The 15,844-nt window shown below is 56.5% G+C and overlaps 1 protein-coding gene across 2 annotated transcripts in view; it reads right to left on the bottom strand.

The window, feature by feature from the left end:
- ALK (ALK receptor tyrosine kinase) overlaps positions 1–15,844 on the bottom strand; it is a 577,143-nt gene that overhangs the window by 18,973 nt on the left and 542,326 nt on the right. Inside the window, exons 14-22 of one of the 2 annotated variants that reach the window (XM_059660239.1) lie at positions 9,920–10,051; positions 9,167–9,311; positions 6,594–6,776; positions 5,287–5,385; positions 4,662–4,814; positions 3,621–3,725; positions 1,872–2,058; positions 1,101–1,191; positions 929–993 (exon numbers count right to left, since the gene is read on the bottom strand). In XM_059660239.1, the coding sequence (XP_059516222.1) occupies positions 929–993; positions 1,101–1,191; positions 1,872–2,058; positions 3,621–3,725; positions 4,662–4,814; positions 5,287–5,385; positions 6,594–6,776; positions 9,167–9,311; positions 9,920–10,051 (1,160 nt within the window). Of the gene's footprint in view, positions 1–928; positions 994–1,100; positions 1,192–1,871; positions 2,059–3,620; positions 3,726–4,661; positions 4,815–5,286; positions 5,386–6,593; positions 6,777–9,166; positions 9,312–9,919; positions 10,052–15,844 lie in introns of those variants that run through there. The other variant, XM_059660238.1, reaches the window with a different exon arrangement.

Below are 15,844 nucleotides of genomic sequence, written 5' to 3'. Positions count from 1 at the left end.
GCCGGCCTCAGGCAGAAGCGCGGGGACTCCTTCCACAGGGACAGGGTGAGACCTGCCAGGTGATGGCGTGTGAAAGAGGGGCGTATGGCTCCCATTGTGGATTCCTCCTGGAGGCCCTGGGATTTGGGTTTTCTTCCCACTCATGGGGCAATGGGCCAGGCACTCCGCATGGGAACCCACACGCAGAGGTGGAATACAACGGCGGGTAGTTATTGCCTAGTAGTGGGATTGAGTGACTTGGGTCTTCTTCATATAGTCTTATACTTTCCAAGTTTTATTCAATAATCATGAGTTACATGTACAACTGGAAAGTAAGTAATTTTAAAGCAAGTACAGAGCCTGCTGTCTGTCCTCCTGTGGCTCCAGATGCCACAGGCTCATCACACACACTGCTGGGGCCTCCTTCCCTCGGCCACTTCCACCGAGGGGCGGGCCCAGGCTGCCCCAACCTTCAGGATGTCTGAGGCTCTGCAGGGCAACGGGAGGCCATGAGCTGCCAGATCTCACGGTCAAACCCCTGAGTCCTCCTTAAGGTGATCTGCTGTCAGAGCCCTGGCACTGGGATTCCCAGTTAGGGGCCTCGGGCCATGAGTTGCAGGCTGCTGCGTGGACCGGGGCGGGGTGGGGTGGGGTGGGGGAGCAGGCTTCCACCATGTGAGGGGCACACATGAGAGCTGGGGCTGGTGGAAGAAGCAGGGAAAAGAATGAATGGATGTTAGCTGAAGGCAGAGTAGTACCAACTGGATGATTGGGTCAGAGAGATTTTTCCCGGTGACAACCATTGGGGGGGCTGTTCCATTCTGGGAGGCCATGCTGAGAACTGGGGGAGTCTGCTGTTGGAGAGGGAGGGGTGTGCGGAAGGGGTTCCCTCTGGGACATCTGTCAGAAGCACGTGCATGTGGGCGGTGGGGTGTCTCGGTGACGCTACCTGATGATCAGGGCTTCCATGAGGAAATCCAGCTCGTCCTGCTCGGAACACACCTCAGGCAGCGTCTGGGCACAGAGGGGAGAAGGCCTTTAGCCGCAGGAGGGCTGTCGGCAAAGACTGTGGCCAACAGAGACCGCTGGCCAAGCTCAGGCCCCTGAGGGACCCCGCTTACCTTTACCGCCACTTGCAGGGGGCTCGGGTCGTTGGGCGTTCCAGACACCTGACCTTCATACACCTCCCCAAACGCACCATGGCCCAGACCCCTGTGCAAAGGAGAAGGCCAGATGAGGTGTAGGCGGGCAGGCCGAGAGGAAGGGGGCACACACACACTCCAGGTCACACCTCACCCTGGCTTTGCCGCTCAGCCCCAGGCCTCCATTGCTTTGTCTGAGAACTGCCAGGAGGTGTGACAGCCTGGGCGACATGGCAGTGGTGGGCAGTCCTTCAGGGAAGACTTGAGTCTGACATTTGCCAAGGACACAGAGGTGACTGAGACCCGGCCCTCGCCCTGAAGGTTTGCACTCTGGGGGAGGGAGGGAGGGACAAATGGCTGACAGACACTTCTGTGTGGTGCTCAGTGAGTGACATGCACAGGGTGTCTGGGAGCTCGGAGGAGGCCACCCGGCTCCGTCAGGGGAGAAAGGGGCCAGGAAGGCTCAGGGAGGGCACTTGTGTGGGTTTTGAGAGTCCTGGTCCCTCCCATGTAGTCTTCCTCTCATTGTACAAACCCCCTGAATATACAGGGTGTTGAGTGATTTAGTGCCCCTCAAATGGCCCTGAACATTAAACCTTCTCCCTCTGGGAGGGTTAGGGGTGCCCGAGGAGTTTCGATTAAAAGTAACTTTCACTTCTGTTGGCCTCCGGTGGCTAGAGGAACCTGTGTTGGGATGGCAGCCACCCCCTAGAACACCCCCTTTCCCTGAAGGAGGGCCGGGGCACTCACCGAATGAGGGTGATGTTTTTCCGTGGCACCTCCTTCAGGTCACTGATGGACGAGGTCTTGCCCGCAAAGCAGTAGTTGGGGTTGTAGTCGGTCATGATGGTTGAGGTGCGGAGCTTGCTCAGCTTGTACTCGGGGCTCTGCAGTTCCATCTGCATGGCTTGCAGCTCCTGGTGCTTCCGGCGGTACACTGCAGACAGATGGAAGTGGCCTGGACCAGGCAGCCCAGCACTGGAAGCCCATCGCTGGCCACCTCCTCCAGGAAGCCTTCCTGGACCGCCATCTCCTCCTCTGTGATCTAAACCTTTCCATCACACTTAGTAATACTAACATGTGAAAGTGTACTTTTAATCGACATTATTTAAGGTTAATGTAAAGCTTAATATCATGTAAATAAAAGATTTTGCTGTATCATACAGGGGCAGAGAAACATTAGTTTGGGTCCCCTGAGAAGCAGACCCAAGACAGGATTAAACATGCAGAGTTTCACAGGGCAAATGGCTGAGAGGAAATGGGGAGGGGCCCGGGAAGGCTGGGGAACCACCAGGTTGTGCTGAAAGTCTGGCCCCGTGTGCAGGGGAGTGAGGGAGGCTGAGTCACAGCCCTTGATGGCCATGCAGTGTAAAGACGTTCCAGCAAAGCACTGGGGATGTTCGGAAGCCACAGTGGCCCTCAGAGGAGCCGTGTCCCTCAGGAAGAGGTCGCCTCAGTGTCTCGCTGTGGCCAGTCTCCGGGTGGTGCAAACATGGTATGGATTTGAGAGCAGCCGGGCTCACCGTCACTGAGCTTCTGGGAGTGGAACTGCCAGAGCGAATAGGCCTCTAAACTGGCGTCTATACTGGTGCCTGAGGACCCGAGTTCTAATTTCACCTTTGCTGCTTACAAGCCCAGTGCCACTGACTAGGTCATGTGACCTCCTTGGACCCTAATCTCCTGTGTAAGCAGGGAAAGTAACCCCTGCCCTGTCCCACACCCCACCGCCTAGGGTTGTCTTAATGAAACAAATTCACCAATATTAAATGGTTTTGAAAAATTCTAAAGAGCTCTACCATGCAAAGGCATTATCTCTGTTATGCATAGCGAGAACGTTCTGTAGGCTAACTCCAGGGGAGGGAGCCCGCAACTGTGACCCACAGGTGGAGTCTGCCTCTAAGCCCAGCTCTGCCCCTATGGCCGCTGGCGAGTGAGCCAGCTCTCAGTTCCCTGCGCCATGAACTGTGCTGCCGTGATCATAGGGTGACTTGGGATTCAGAGCTGAGCCTTTCCCTTGCTGCCTTCCTGTCCCTGCCCGCCTGTCCTGGGCATTTCCAGCAGGAGGAGCCTTGCAGGGCCATGCTGAGCCCTCTGCGACCTGCCCATCAGCTCGCCAGGGCTCCAGGCCTAACAGGGAACTCACACACCAACTCTGCATTCTCCGCCTGTGGCGGGAAGGGGGCTGGAGGCGGTGCAGGGGCGTGAGCCACGAGGGGCAGTGCCTGCTGGGATGGGAGCTGGAGGTGAAGTCCAGGGGGTGAGGGCGGGGCTGTGCTTGAGCTGGGGACCCACCTGCAGAGTGCCCCACCCGCCTCCCCGAGAGCAGCCAGGAGTCGGGCTGAGGTTCAGAACCAGGGCTCCTAGGGAGCCACAGCTGTGCGGGGCCTGGGCTGCCTGGTCACAACCCAGAGCGTCACTCGGGATCCGTGCAGAGCCCGAGACACTGCTCTGTCCTGCCTCCCTGCCTCTCCTAGGCAGCCAGGGCTGTGGCACACTCACCGATCATGATGCCGGAGAACGCCAGGACGAGGGCGGCCACGAGGGCAGAGGTCACGACGGAGAGGATGAGTGAGAGTGGCAGGCGGGGCTCGGGGGTGGGCGACACTGGAAGACAGTCCCCAGGAGACACCGGTGACCACGCTGACGCTCCTGTGAGCTGGCCCCGTCAGAAATGCCCGCCCCGGCCAGGACCACAGCCGCCTGCTCCTCTCAGCCCTGGAGACAGGCCCACCTTCCTTTTCAGAGGACCAGGGGCTGGAGGCAGGTTCGCCCGGCTTCACAGCCCTCAGCAGCAGCTTTGGGGCGGAGGGAACATGTAACAAGTCTAAATGGACATTAATGCAAGATACGGACTGTCTGATGGCGGGGTGAGGCTACAAGGTGAGCCGGCAATGGCTCACAGGAGCGTTCCAGGCCTTGGATGACAGTGACCTCAGGATGACCCAACAACAGGGTGCACCCTCGGAATCACCTCCTGTGGCCGAGAGCGCCGCCCAGAGCCCAGGAGGGAGTGTCCCAGCGCCGCACTGGCACAGACCACACAGAGGTCCTGCCTGGCCCCGACACTGCATCTCAAAAGAGACGTGACAACTGGAACAGCTGCAGACGTGGGACATAGGAGGAGAGGAGACGACGGTGTCCTGTGCAAATGGGCTGAACCAGGGTCATCCAGTCTGGAGGAGACTTGCAGGGGACACCCTGGAAAGGCTGGGGAGACCGAGGGGTGGGCGCTGCAGAGCAGGTCTGGCTCTGGAACGCCCTGGAGGAAGGGCGAGCCTTGGAGCGCAGGTCCCTGTTCTAGCGGAGACGGCTGGATGTGGGGGTTCATGCCCTGGGTTAGGGGTGGAACTAGGTGACTCAGAGTCCTTCGTGAGCCACGACCCATCCTTCACACTCAGGTCTCTGCCTAGTTGTCACAGCACTCACGCTGGGGCAGACCAAGGAGGGGGGTCAGGAAGTTAATGAGACTGGGTCCCACGTGTCCCTGAACCATGGAGACCAGCTGTGGCTCACTCTCTGGGCCCCAGCCCAGCCCCTTACCAACGCAAGAGACCCCGTCCTCAGCCAGCACGGTGCCATGGTCGCAGAAGCAGATGACCTGATGGCTCTCGGGGTCCAGGTGGCACTCGTCGCCCTCGCAGTGGCTGCAGTTGAGGTAGTGCTTAATGTTCACCTCCCCGTGGCCTTCCATCACTGTGGGCAAGGAGGGCGGCTAGCTGGGCGGACCTGTGCCGCCTGCACCCTTCCCAGCCTGCGCCCTTCCCAGCCTGCCCAGTGTGGGCTCTCGGTCCCTGTCCCTAGGGCACTGCCCCGGAGCGCTGCTCTGTGTGGGAAGGGCCCGGCGCCTCTGGCGAGGGGGGCGCAGAGGCTGTTTGGATGTATTTATGCAGGTCGGGGTGGGGGTGGGGGGCCCACACGCCTGCTCCTCAAGTGGCCGGGATGGGGACAGCCCTAATGCTGTTGCCTTTTCTAGGACTGGCCTGCCTGGTCATCAGGCTTCTGCCTCTGTGCCCACATGAGACCGCACTCCCGACTCCAGGACACTTGGTGGGATGAGACCCATAGTCATGCCTTTGTATCCTGGGCTCCTGCCAGCAGCCCGGGGTTCAGCTGGGTGGGAGAACTGGCCTAAGGAAGTTGGTTCTGCACCTGGCAGAGGGGGTACCTTTTAAAGCCGGGGTGTACAGGATGCCCAGGGGACTGATGAAGGACACCCCATCCTCTCCGTCCATCTCAGGGTCATTGTCTGAGGCTGCGTTGCCGCCTGGGGCAAACCAGAGAAGTTTAACGCAGAGAGGTGGGTGCCCAATCTCAACACATGTGCACGTAAGCAGGTCATGCAGGGGGTTGGGGCGGGGGGGCTGGAGGGTGGGCGGTGGGAGGGAAGGGAGGCTCAGGCACAGGGCTGCCCTGGGCTCAGTAGATGCTGGGTGTGGGCCACCTTCCCCTCCAGGTCCAGGCCCGCTCCCACCAGGCGTCCCCACTATACGGGGCCGCAGGAAGCAGTGCACGTGAACAAGAGCCGGCCAAGGTCTAGTCTCCCAGGCTGGGTCAGCCCCAGGGCTCCTCCGGGACTGGCCAGGCAGTGGCACTGAGAAGTTGCTCTCCAGTCCCCTGGGGTCAGGGTAGAGACGTGGGGGAAGGGCCCCTGTGCCTGTAGGCTCCTGTCCCTCCATTCAGCTGGGGCTGGCTTTTCTCTGGGCTCCCCCCTCGGGCTCTCCCACCCAGCCATGGCTTAGAAAAGAGAGCATCTGGTTAAGGCAAACATCAAAGCAAAACACAGACAGAACATCGCGGTGTGTGCATGCATCGCGTCCTAATCTGTGGGGACGGAGGAGACACCATTTCCCAGCCTCTCAGCTTCAGAAGGCGCTTCTGCTCTGCGCTAGCCCAGAGGAGAGCCGGGCCAGTGGCCAGCTGCTTGCCCAAGGACTGGGCTGGGCCGGCCGGGCTGGGGCTGCCCGCCGTTGCCCCCGGGAGGAGCGCCCATCAGCATGGAGAGTGGGCCGTTCTGGAGCTGGTGGGCTGGGGCAGGAAAGGGAAAGTGAGGTGTCCTTGAGGCCAGAAGCCACAAGCCAGGCCCCTAGGGAGCTGGCTTGCAAAGACAGGGGCCAGGCCATCCAAAGGGAGGCATGGGGTTCAGAAGTCTGGCCTCTGAGGTTCTCAAGCCAGCACATCCCTAGGGTGGCTCTGAGAACAGTCTGGGAAGCCAAAGCCCCTTTGTCATTGGCTTTGGGGGTGATCAAGAACCACACGGGATCTTGATGCGGTCGCTATGGAAGCCCTGAGGCAGGATGCTGGCTCGCAAGCCAACACCCTGCCTCTGGCTGGTGCCCGGGCTGAGGCAGGCGTGCACGGTCACATCACAGTCCACACTTGGGCGGCCAGGGGAGGGCAGGCGAGGGCTGGGAGAGGTGAGGGGCCTAGGACTAAGAGGGAGGGGGTGACACCTTGAACACAAATCATCTTTACCTATATATCCTCCGCCTCCTCCACCTGAGGAGCACCCCCCTCCACCCCCTCCGAAACCCCCTCTGGTCTCCCACCCCCACTTCTTCATGGCCTGGGGGCAGGACTGTCCTCCGGTGGCACCCTCCAGCAAAGATTTTCCAGACCAGAGCAAGGAAGTGTTATCATTCCAGCCACCTCCACCACCTGCGGGAAGACAGAGAACCCGTGAGGCTGGGCTGGCTCAGCCGCTGGGCCTGGCCAAGGCCTCTGTCCGGAAGAGACCTGCTTGGGCCACAGCTGGACGTCCTGATGGGTGCACGCCTGGTACCTCTGCTTCCCGCAGGCCTCGGGCTCGAAGCCCTGAGAGTGCTCGGCTGGGGAAGGGGCCGGCGGGGGCCGGCAGCATGACACTCGGCGAGCTCCTGGGCCTTCCCTCTGTGAGCACCAGCGCGAAGTGCTGGGCCTTCGTGTCATGGCTGCTTCCCATCTCAGTAAGAACCAGGACCCACCTCCCTGGGCAGCTGCTATCAAAACCCTGCCAAGGTGGCCGCAGAGCTCCTTGTCGGAGCCTGGACCAGGCACGGATAACCCAGCGGGCTGTGCTCTTGACTGGGCACGAGCTTCCCCATCCTGAGCCTTAACCTGGGGTAACAAGACGGCCTCAGCGGGTTGATGTCTGGATCGAAAGAGGTGGTGAGTGTGAAACGCTTCATGAAGCACCACGTGTAGGGCTCACCGGGTGTTGGAGGCAGAGCACACGCGTGCAGAGGCCTCCCACTCTGAGCTCAGGCAGTGTCGTGCCTGCCTGCTTCTGAGGAGCTGCTCCAAGGTCAGGGGCAGAGCAGGCGGGGGTAGGGGAGTGACCATGCCTGGGCTGCGGTGAGCGCTTGTGGAGGAGGTGCTGTTTGCAGAGCGCAGGCAGAGTGCCCTCTGTCTTGAGGCCAAGGCTGACCGCACTAAGGCTCCCGCTGGCTCCTGAGAGTCCAGGGCCTCTTTCCCCAATATTGGCTCATGTGACAGTTCCACAGGCAGCCTACCCCCAAAGCGCCCAGAGCCCTCTCTGCTCCGGCAGATGATGGGTGGTGGGACCTGGGGAGATAGCGGTGCCAGGTCTGCTGGGTCTGTAAGGGTTAGCTGGCCTGGGAGGTCCTTTTGGACTCAGAGGGGGCAGCAGAGGGAGGCTGGGTGTATGTCGGGGGGGGGGGGGGGGAAGATTGGGGCAGGGGAGCTGGGGATAGAGATGGCTATTATGCTACAAAGAGGGAGACAGGTTTCAGACAATGAGACCCAGGTCAGGAACAAGCTTGGCCTAGAATGAGTTCACACAGAGGCAATCAAAGCCCCCAGGCTAGTCGTGGGGACCTTCTGACACCTCTGGAAGCTACAGGTGCTTAGGTTTCAAGTGGCGGCCTCTTCTCCAGCCAGAGGGGGTGCTGATGTCAGCTGGTGGAGGGAAGGCCCAGCTCCGTGAGGGACCTGGGCGAGTTCTGGCAGCTGGCCACGCAGAGCGAGCCCTGAGCACAGTGAATACATTAGGACGCACGGGCCTGGTTCCATGCCTGCCACCTCCGCTGCCTCCACCCGCCTACCCTGCGCCCTACGCAGTACCCAGCTGGGGTGGTGTCTGACACCTCACTCTATCTTGCAGCCTTTGAGCAAATATGTGGAAAAGAAAATCATGCACATAAAAATACATCAACAACTTTTTAAAAAAAACGGATTGAGTATAAAGCTGTGGCCATGTTGAGAAATAAAAAGTCCACTAACTTTCTATGAGCTCGCTGACTCTCATAAAATGGGAATAATAATATCTTTCTGGAAAACCCTAGGATCTGTTTTGAAAAGCACATGTATAATAGCTGTGGAAGTGCTTTGTAACTTATTAAACCTGCACAGGTGTCCCGGGCGCTGTTAAAGAGTGCTGGGGGCAACTCCTTATTGTGCACCCGATAACCATTTCTGCTTTCTTCTAGCCCTAGCCATCTCTTGATTGAAGATAAAGTTTGAATATTTTCTTGAATTAATCTCGAATTTTAAATGCCTCCCGAACCCTCCTTCACTCCGATTGTGGAGAAAATACAAAAAGGAATTGGATTTTCTCTTTAGAGATGGCTGATTTCCGAGAATCAGAGACTCCACATCGCCTTCAGTGCCTGTCCTGTTTGTGTGGCTGCTCTCACAGCTAGCACAGAGCCCAGCCACGAAGATTCCAGCAAGAGCTTTCCCAGAGAGGAGCTGTGGGAGCTGGCAGCCCAGGCCGGCGAGGTAGGAACCATGGGGGTCTGGAGGGTTGGACTCCGCCCCAGCTTCCTTGCCTCTGCTCACCTCCAGTTGCATTTGGTAAAACCCAGGGAGGGCTGGGCTGGCGGTCTGAATGCTGGTGCCCGTCTCATTTTCTCACTGACCTTCCACAAGTCCAGAGGGCGCATCAGCAAGATGGTCCCTGGGGCCTAAAGATGCCGCCTGCCCTTCCTCCCTGGAGGCTGGTACCCATGTCAGAGCTCCCAGCCTCTCAAGTATCAGTGACTAAGATGCCACAGCTGTGTGATGGCCCCAGGAGAACATTCTGGGCGAGGTGGGCTTGACTGCTTTACCTGCGGCTCCGGAGTAGCCGTTGAGCCCTAGAACTGAGGAGTTATTCTCCAGCCTCTCGGGGTGGAACGTGTCCGTCTTGGCCCCGTAGGCCCTGCCACCTCCGCCAGCCGCAATGATCAGGGGCACTGGCACGCCGTCCTTCATCTGGCCAGAGAGACATTCAGAGATTGACAAACGGGGCTGGGCTTCCCTCTGAGAGCCAGAGCCCTGGTTTAACGTGTCTGAGTGTGTGCCCGGCAGCGGCTGATACCTCGGTGGGCTGAGGGCTCCGAGCTCAGGTTACAGCATCCCGGGGCTCAAGCTCAGACGCTGCTCATGCAGCCCCTTTCCCGAAGCTCACAGAGGAGCCGCAGAGGTTGGGTGCTGGTGGCAAGAGGTCTCTTTGCTCTCTCCCTCCTCTTACTCCCTGGGGGTCTCTGGCTCTGACCCCCACAACCTCCCGAGCAAGCACTCAGCATCACTGTCCCTGTGGGGGGGCCTGGCAGGGAACGTCCACCTTAGGACAGGGGAGGGCACGGTGGACCCTCTGGAGCGCTGAGGCAGGCGTGGCCGAGGCCTGGGGTGAATCGGGCTGGTACAGCAGCGAGAGGAGACCCTGCCTTTCTTGGACAGACAGGGAGCCCGTGTCCCGATGCCTCGCTTTCCTCATCCTTAAATGGCACTAAGTGGCATTTGGTTCCTGGGGCGGTCGCGAGGCAACCCCATGACACGCAGAAGTCACTGCCCCTGGCAGCTGGCACAGCCCACCTCACCTTAAATACGTAGGTGGCTCCGCCCCCTCCTCCGCCCCCTCCTGCCCACTCGTGCACGCTTCTGTTCACGCGGATTTCTTCCTCTATCACGTTGTTCTCTCCAATGCAGACTTTCTGGATTAATCGGTTTGTCTGCAGAAACAAAAAGCAGCTCAGGTTTGTGTCCAAGTTTCTCTACTTCCCAGCAGACAGATCTTCTATGTTTACAGATAGGGTCTGCCCTAGCCGGTTTGGCTCAGTGGATAGAGCACCAGCCTGTGGACTGAAGGGTCCGGGTTTGATTCTGATCAAGGGCACATGCCTGGTTGTGGTCTCAATGCCCAGTAGAGGGTGTGCAGGAGGGAGCCAATCAGTGATTCCCTCTCATCATTGATGTTTCTGTCTCTTTCTCCCTCTCCCTTCCTCTCTGAAATCAATATATATATATTTTTTAAAAAGATAGTGTCTATCTCTCAAATAGCTTAGAGTTGAGTTGAAGTGACCAAAAATATACCCAAATACTGTCACTCTGGGCAGTATTAGAGAAGGATCATGAGGATAGCTTAGTTAGAAAATGCATGGGAAGTGGGGGAGGGAGAGGGAGCCTTTGTTGCTGACTGGTGATCAGGGAGGACTGCCTGCAGGAGGTGGCACTTACTTGGGCCTTGAAGGATAGGGAGATTTTCAAAAGACATTAAAGAACATTATGTTAGTTTCAGGTATACAACATAGTGATTGACATTTATGCATCTTAGGAAATGATCACTATGTTAAGTCTAGTAACCATCCGTCAGCATACACAGTTAATAGGACATTATTGACTGTATTCCCTATGTTGTATACTACATCTGATAGACTTTTAAACACAGAGAATGAGAGAAAGTTAGGGCATTCCAGGGGGAGAGAGTAGCACGAACCCAGAAGTGAGTGGGGTATTTGGGGAAGGAGTCTTTTTGGCTCAGAAAAGTCCATCTCAGGTCAGAGAGATGGTTCAGCAGGAGTAGAAGTGTCCTCTGGACTCTGAAGAGCAGGTGACAGAGGTCCTAAGTGGTGAGATGGAGGGAGTGTGAGGGGGGTGGGTGGAGGGAACGAAACTGGAAGTGAGATCATGCAGGGGCCTCGGGACGATCCCAGAAGGAACTGGGCAGTGGGGAGGAAGTTGCAGGTCTGATGCCTCGTGGAAAGAGAAAGAAACAGTGGGAGGCTAGACTCAGATTTATTCCCAGCTCATCCTTGTGGAAGTCGCTTCTCCATACTGGGCAGCTCATGTCCCATTTCCTGCCTCCAGAGCTCCCCTGCCATAGCCCTAACTAGAGCTCTTGTGTCTGCCACCGAGGAGGCCATGGGCCCTGAGGTCTGTCGGACACCCCTGACCAGCTGTGGGCAGGCCTCCGTCTGACCCCCGCGTGCGAGGGGAACAGGCACGGGAGGTGGTGTGTAGCAGAGACGGTGTCTTGCACGTGTTGGGACTGAATAAATGACTCCTGTCTTATTTTGGATTCACTTCTGGGCCCACACATGTCCTGCTGTGAGCCCAGGCATCGGGTCCCGGGAGTGCTGGGACTCCCTGTGACTCGGATCTTTGGGTCCCCGAATAAAGAGGCCAGTGCTTCAGGAAGAGCCATCCCACTTGGCCACAAACATCGACCTGGCCTCAGAGGAAATGACTTTTCTTTTACTTAATAGAAAAAAGGCCAATCAAACATCAGATTTCCACCGAATGCTGCTGTGTAACCAGCGGTGGATGCGGCCATTCATCTTTAGCCCCTCCTTACGCCGAAGCACGCAGGGGTGCCGGCAGTGAGCACCAGAGAAATTTCCAGCTAAAGAGCCAAGATGCGATTTGTTTTATGGCATTTTGGATTTAACAATGGGAGTACTTTGGTATTTTTAAGAGTGGGTTTAGTGTGGGTGGAAGGCTGGGAATGGTTCCTGGACAAAGCTGACATGTCTCCGATGTCTGTGCAGTGCTGTCCAGGGCTGGGGTTGGGGCGGGCCGAGGGACTGCTGGAAGGAGGGCAGGAGATGCCAGGGGCAGCCGGCCTGAGCCCAGGGCTGGGACGGAGATGTGGCTGTCAGCTGGGAGGGCGGAGCACAGACCCAGGGCTCAGGCTGGCCTCTGAACAGGCTCGGCTGGCGAGTGGCTGAGCCACATTGGCTGAGGCCAGAACCTCCCTGGACCTGCCCCCTTCTCTGTAGATCGGGGGCTGCCCAGTCTGAACCAGTGGTGCCAAGGCGGTCCATCCCCTCGGACCCTGCTCCCTTTCTTCCTCTCCTTGCCTGGCAGCGGCGGGGAGGGAAAGGGGGCGCGGGGTGGGGGGTGGGGGGTGGGGGTGGGGGGGTGGGGCTCTGGCGCTTGGGGATGCAAATGCTGGAGATTGCAGGAGTGGGGAGGAGGGAGCTATGGACTGGACGAGGGCCTTTGTGTCACTACAGCTCACCCCCTGCTGCCCCTGCAACAGCACTTGGTGGAGTTGATCCCTTCTTCATAATACAGCTTCCTCACCTGACCTTCAGGACTGCACACCCTCTTGAATTCCTTCCTACCTCCCTGGCTCCTCCTCCTCAGCCTCCTTGCTGGTTCATGTCCTATTTCCTGTTGGGGGTCCCCAGATCTCAGTCCTTGGTCTTCTCAATCTGTACTGCTCATCCTGTCTCCACTTTATGCTCATTTCTCCCAAATCGGTGTCTCCACTCTAGACCTCTCTCCTGAATTCCAGTGGCCCATCTCCTGTTGTCTACCAGAGCCCCCGCTGGGCTGTCTACCAGACGTCGCTCTACAGCCAGCACACCCAACACTGAACTCCTGATTGCGCCCCAACCTGCTCTTCCACAGCATTCCCCCATCAGGTGTCGGCAGCTCCTCCTTCCAGCGGCTCAGGCTCAATGCTTGGAGTCAACCTTGACCCTTTCTTTCTCTCAGTTCATCATCTAATCGGTCAGGACATCCTTTTGGATTTTACATTTGAACTATGCCCAGAATTCAACCATTTTTCACCAGTTCTGCTGTTACCATCCTGGTCCAAGCCACCAGCATCTCTTGCTGGGATTGATGAAATAGCCATTGAATTCACTGCCTGACTTTTCCCTTGGGCCCACAGGGTCTGTTCTCTCCTTTATAGCAGGAGTGGGCCTTTAGAAGCCCAAACTGTATCAGCTCACTATTCTCACTATTCCGTTCAACACTCCTACACATGCTTAAACATGACCTTACAAGGGTCTGACTTGGCCTTTACCTGACCGCATGTCTCCCCTACTCCCCCTCTTGCTCCCTGCATGCCACACCAGGCGTGCTCCGCCCTCAGGGACGTGGACTGTCTGCTGGACTCCCCAGATATTTTCCTTGTTCTTCACCTCTTCCGGGACTCTGCTCAACTGCCATTTTCTTTCTCTCTTTTTAAAAAAATATATTTTTATTGATTTCAGAGAGGAAGTGAAAGGGAGAGAGAGTTAGAAACATCAATGATGAGAGCAGGGGATCGAGCCCACAACCTGGAAATGTGCCCTTGACCAGAATCGAACCTGGGGCCCTTCAGTCCACAGGCCAACAGTCTATCCACTGAGCCAAACCAGCCAGGGCTCAATTGCCATTTTCTCAGGAGGCTTTCCTTGGCCACCCTGTTTAAAACTGCAACCTGCCTCAAACGCTGGCACATCTGGCTCCCCTTACCTACTCCTATATGCTCTAACACGTCACTCTGGGACACCCTGATTAACTAATAAACTGATGAACTAGTTATTGTCTGTTCATCCCTCCACCCCTGGCATGAATGTAAAGGAAGATATTGAGAGCAAAGATATTTCTTTAGATATATGTTCATGGCTATATCCCATGTTCCTAGAACAGTGATGGGCATACAGTATGTATTTAACAAATATTTGCTGAATACGGTTGAACCAACAGGGAGCTGTGTGGGTGTGCACCGGCCTCTCACAATATTGGCATTGCGAGTGGTGGTGGTGGTGAGGTTTGACATTTAGATCAGTGGTTTTGCTCCCTTGGGGACATTTGGAAACGTCTGGATGCATCTTTGATTGTCATTACCGGGGATCCTACGGCATCTGGTGGGGAGAGGCCAGGAATGCTGCTAGCCGCCCACAGTGCACGGGACAGCCCCCACCTCAAAGGATTATCTGCTCCAAATGCCACTAGTGCTGATGTAAAGAGCCCTGCATCATGCCCCCAGATGAGTCCAGGAAGGAAGTGGAGAAGCGGGGCCTGAGGGATGTACATCCCTGCAGGGGGTTCCAGCAGCGGGGCCCACTCCGGGCTCCATGTGGCCAAGCGCATGGGAAGAGCAACTACACGGATGTGAGCGGAACCAGCAAAGCCGGCAACTCCCGCAGCTTAATTCTGAGTCCACTTTATCTTCTAGAGCAGCGGTTCTCAACCTGTGGGTCGCGACCACTTGGGGGATTGAACAACCCTTTCACAGGGATCGCCTAAGACCATCGGAAAACACATATATAATTACATATTGTTTTTGCGATTAATCACTATGCTTTAATTATGTTCAATTTGTCACAATGAAAATACATCCTGCATATCAGATATTTACATTACGATTCATAACAGTAGCAAAATTACAGTTATGAAGTAGCAACGAAAATAATTTTATGGTTGGGGGGTCACCACAACATGAGGAGCTGTATTAAAGGGTTGCGGCATTAGGAAGGTTGAGAACCACTGTTCTAGAGGATCCCCTCTAGACACCATTTTGGAGAACTAGAGGTTGAGGTAGTGCCTGTAAGAGGTCTTTCTCCTTCTGCCAGTGACTCCGGGGGGTTGGAGGATGGAGCACAGGGAAGACCAGTTCCTTTCCCCAGGCCCATGCTGCGCCTGCCTGGCCAGCAAGAGGGGACTGCCCTCTGTCCCTGGCTAAGAACTGAGCTCTCCCTGCACATCCACCAACTTTGAGAGGAGTTGGTTGATTAATGAAATGATAAAGTGCAGCAACCAGAGGAACAAGTAGATTACAATTGAATTTAAAAAAAAAAGAGGACGCAGGCCTGTGAAAAGACATAACTGATTACAATCCAATCAAGTAAAAGTCCCTTGCAAAAGTCAATGCAATCTTTCTGCTTAGATGAAAGAATTACATTAGCACTCGATAAATTCCTGTGAACATTACGGCAGCCTGCAGTTTAATGACTTAATATATTATATCAGGTTGGAAAGTCCTGATTATTGTTGCTGAGTAAAAGTTGGAGTCCAGACAGTCCTCATTCACAAGGTTGTACCTGCGAAGCTTACGCCTGCTGTTTTGTTTTAACCCATAACATGGTGGTGGTGGTGGGGGCGGCGGGTGGTGCGGGGAGGCTATGCTTCGCTCCCAGCCCAGTGCCAGCTCTTAGAAGCCCTGAGCTTATTTTGTGGAATTGAATTGCTTTCTCAGTAGGCCTTGTCCCCACATCTGTCCTCTGAGGCTACTCCCTGCCCCAGGTGGAAGCTGTGCTGCAAGTGAGGGTGGGGCTTGGCCCCAAGGGGACACGCCCTGCAGGGGGCTGAGTTCCTGTGAGGACAGCCAGCACTGCCAGGGGCCTGGCACAGCCAGAGGCAAGCCACTAGGTGCTGGGCATTGGCATGGCGGCTGCTTCATTAGTCTGCACTTTTTCATGCTCCTGGTCATGTCAGACCTCTACCAGGTTTTTTTTTTTAGAGAAGTGGAAGGGAGGGGGAGAGGCACAGAGAGAGAAACATCGATGTGAGAGAGACACAACGATTGGTTGCCTCCAGTGTGCACCCTGACCAGGGCCCAAGATGGAGCCTGCAACCCAGGTACGTGCCCTTGAATGGAATTGGACCTGAGACTCTTCAGTCCGTGGGCCAAGGCTCCAACCACTGAGCAAAACCAGCTAGCGCTTCACCAGCTTTCTTAGCTCCTGCTGCTGGAGTTTTCCCGTGTGACTGCTAGACACCAAGTGGGACCAGAAATGAGAAGGACA

This window comes from Myotis daubentonii, chromosome 12, assembly GCF_963259705.1.
Source record: "Myotis daubentonii chromosome 12, mMyoDau2.1, whole genome shotgun sequence".
NCBI classification, from domain to species: Eukaryota; Metazoa; Chordata; class Mammalia; order Chiroptera; family Vespertilionidae; genus Myotis; species Myotis daubentonii.
Note: the sequence above shows the minus strand (reverse complement) of the source record. Positions and strands in the feature narration are given on the sequence as shown.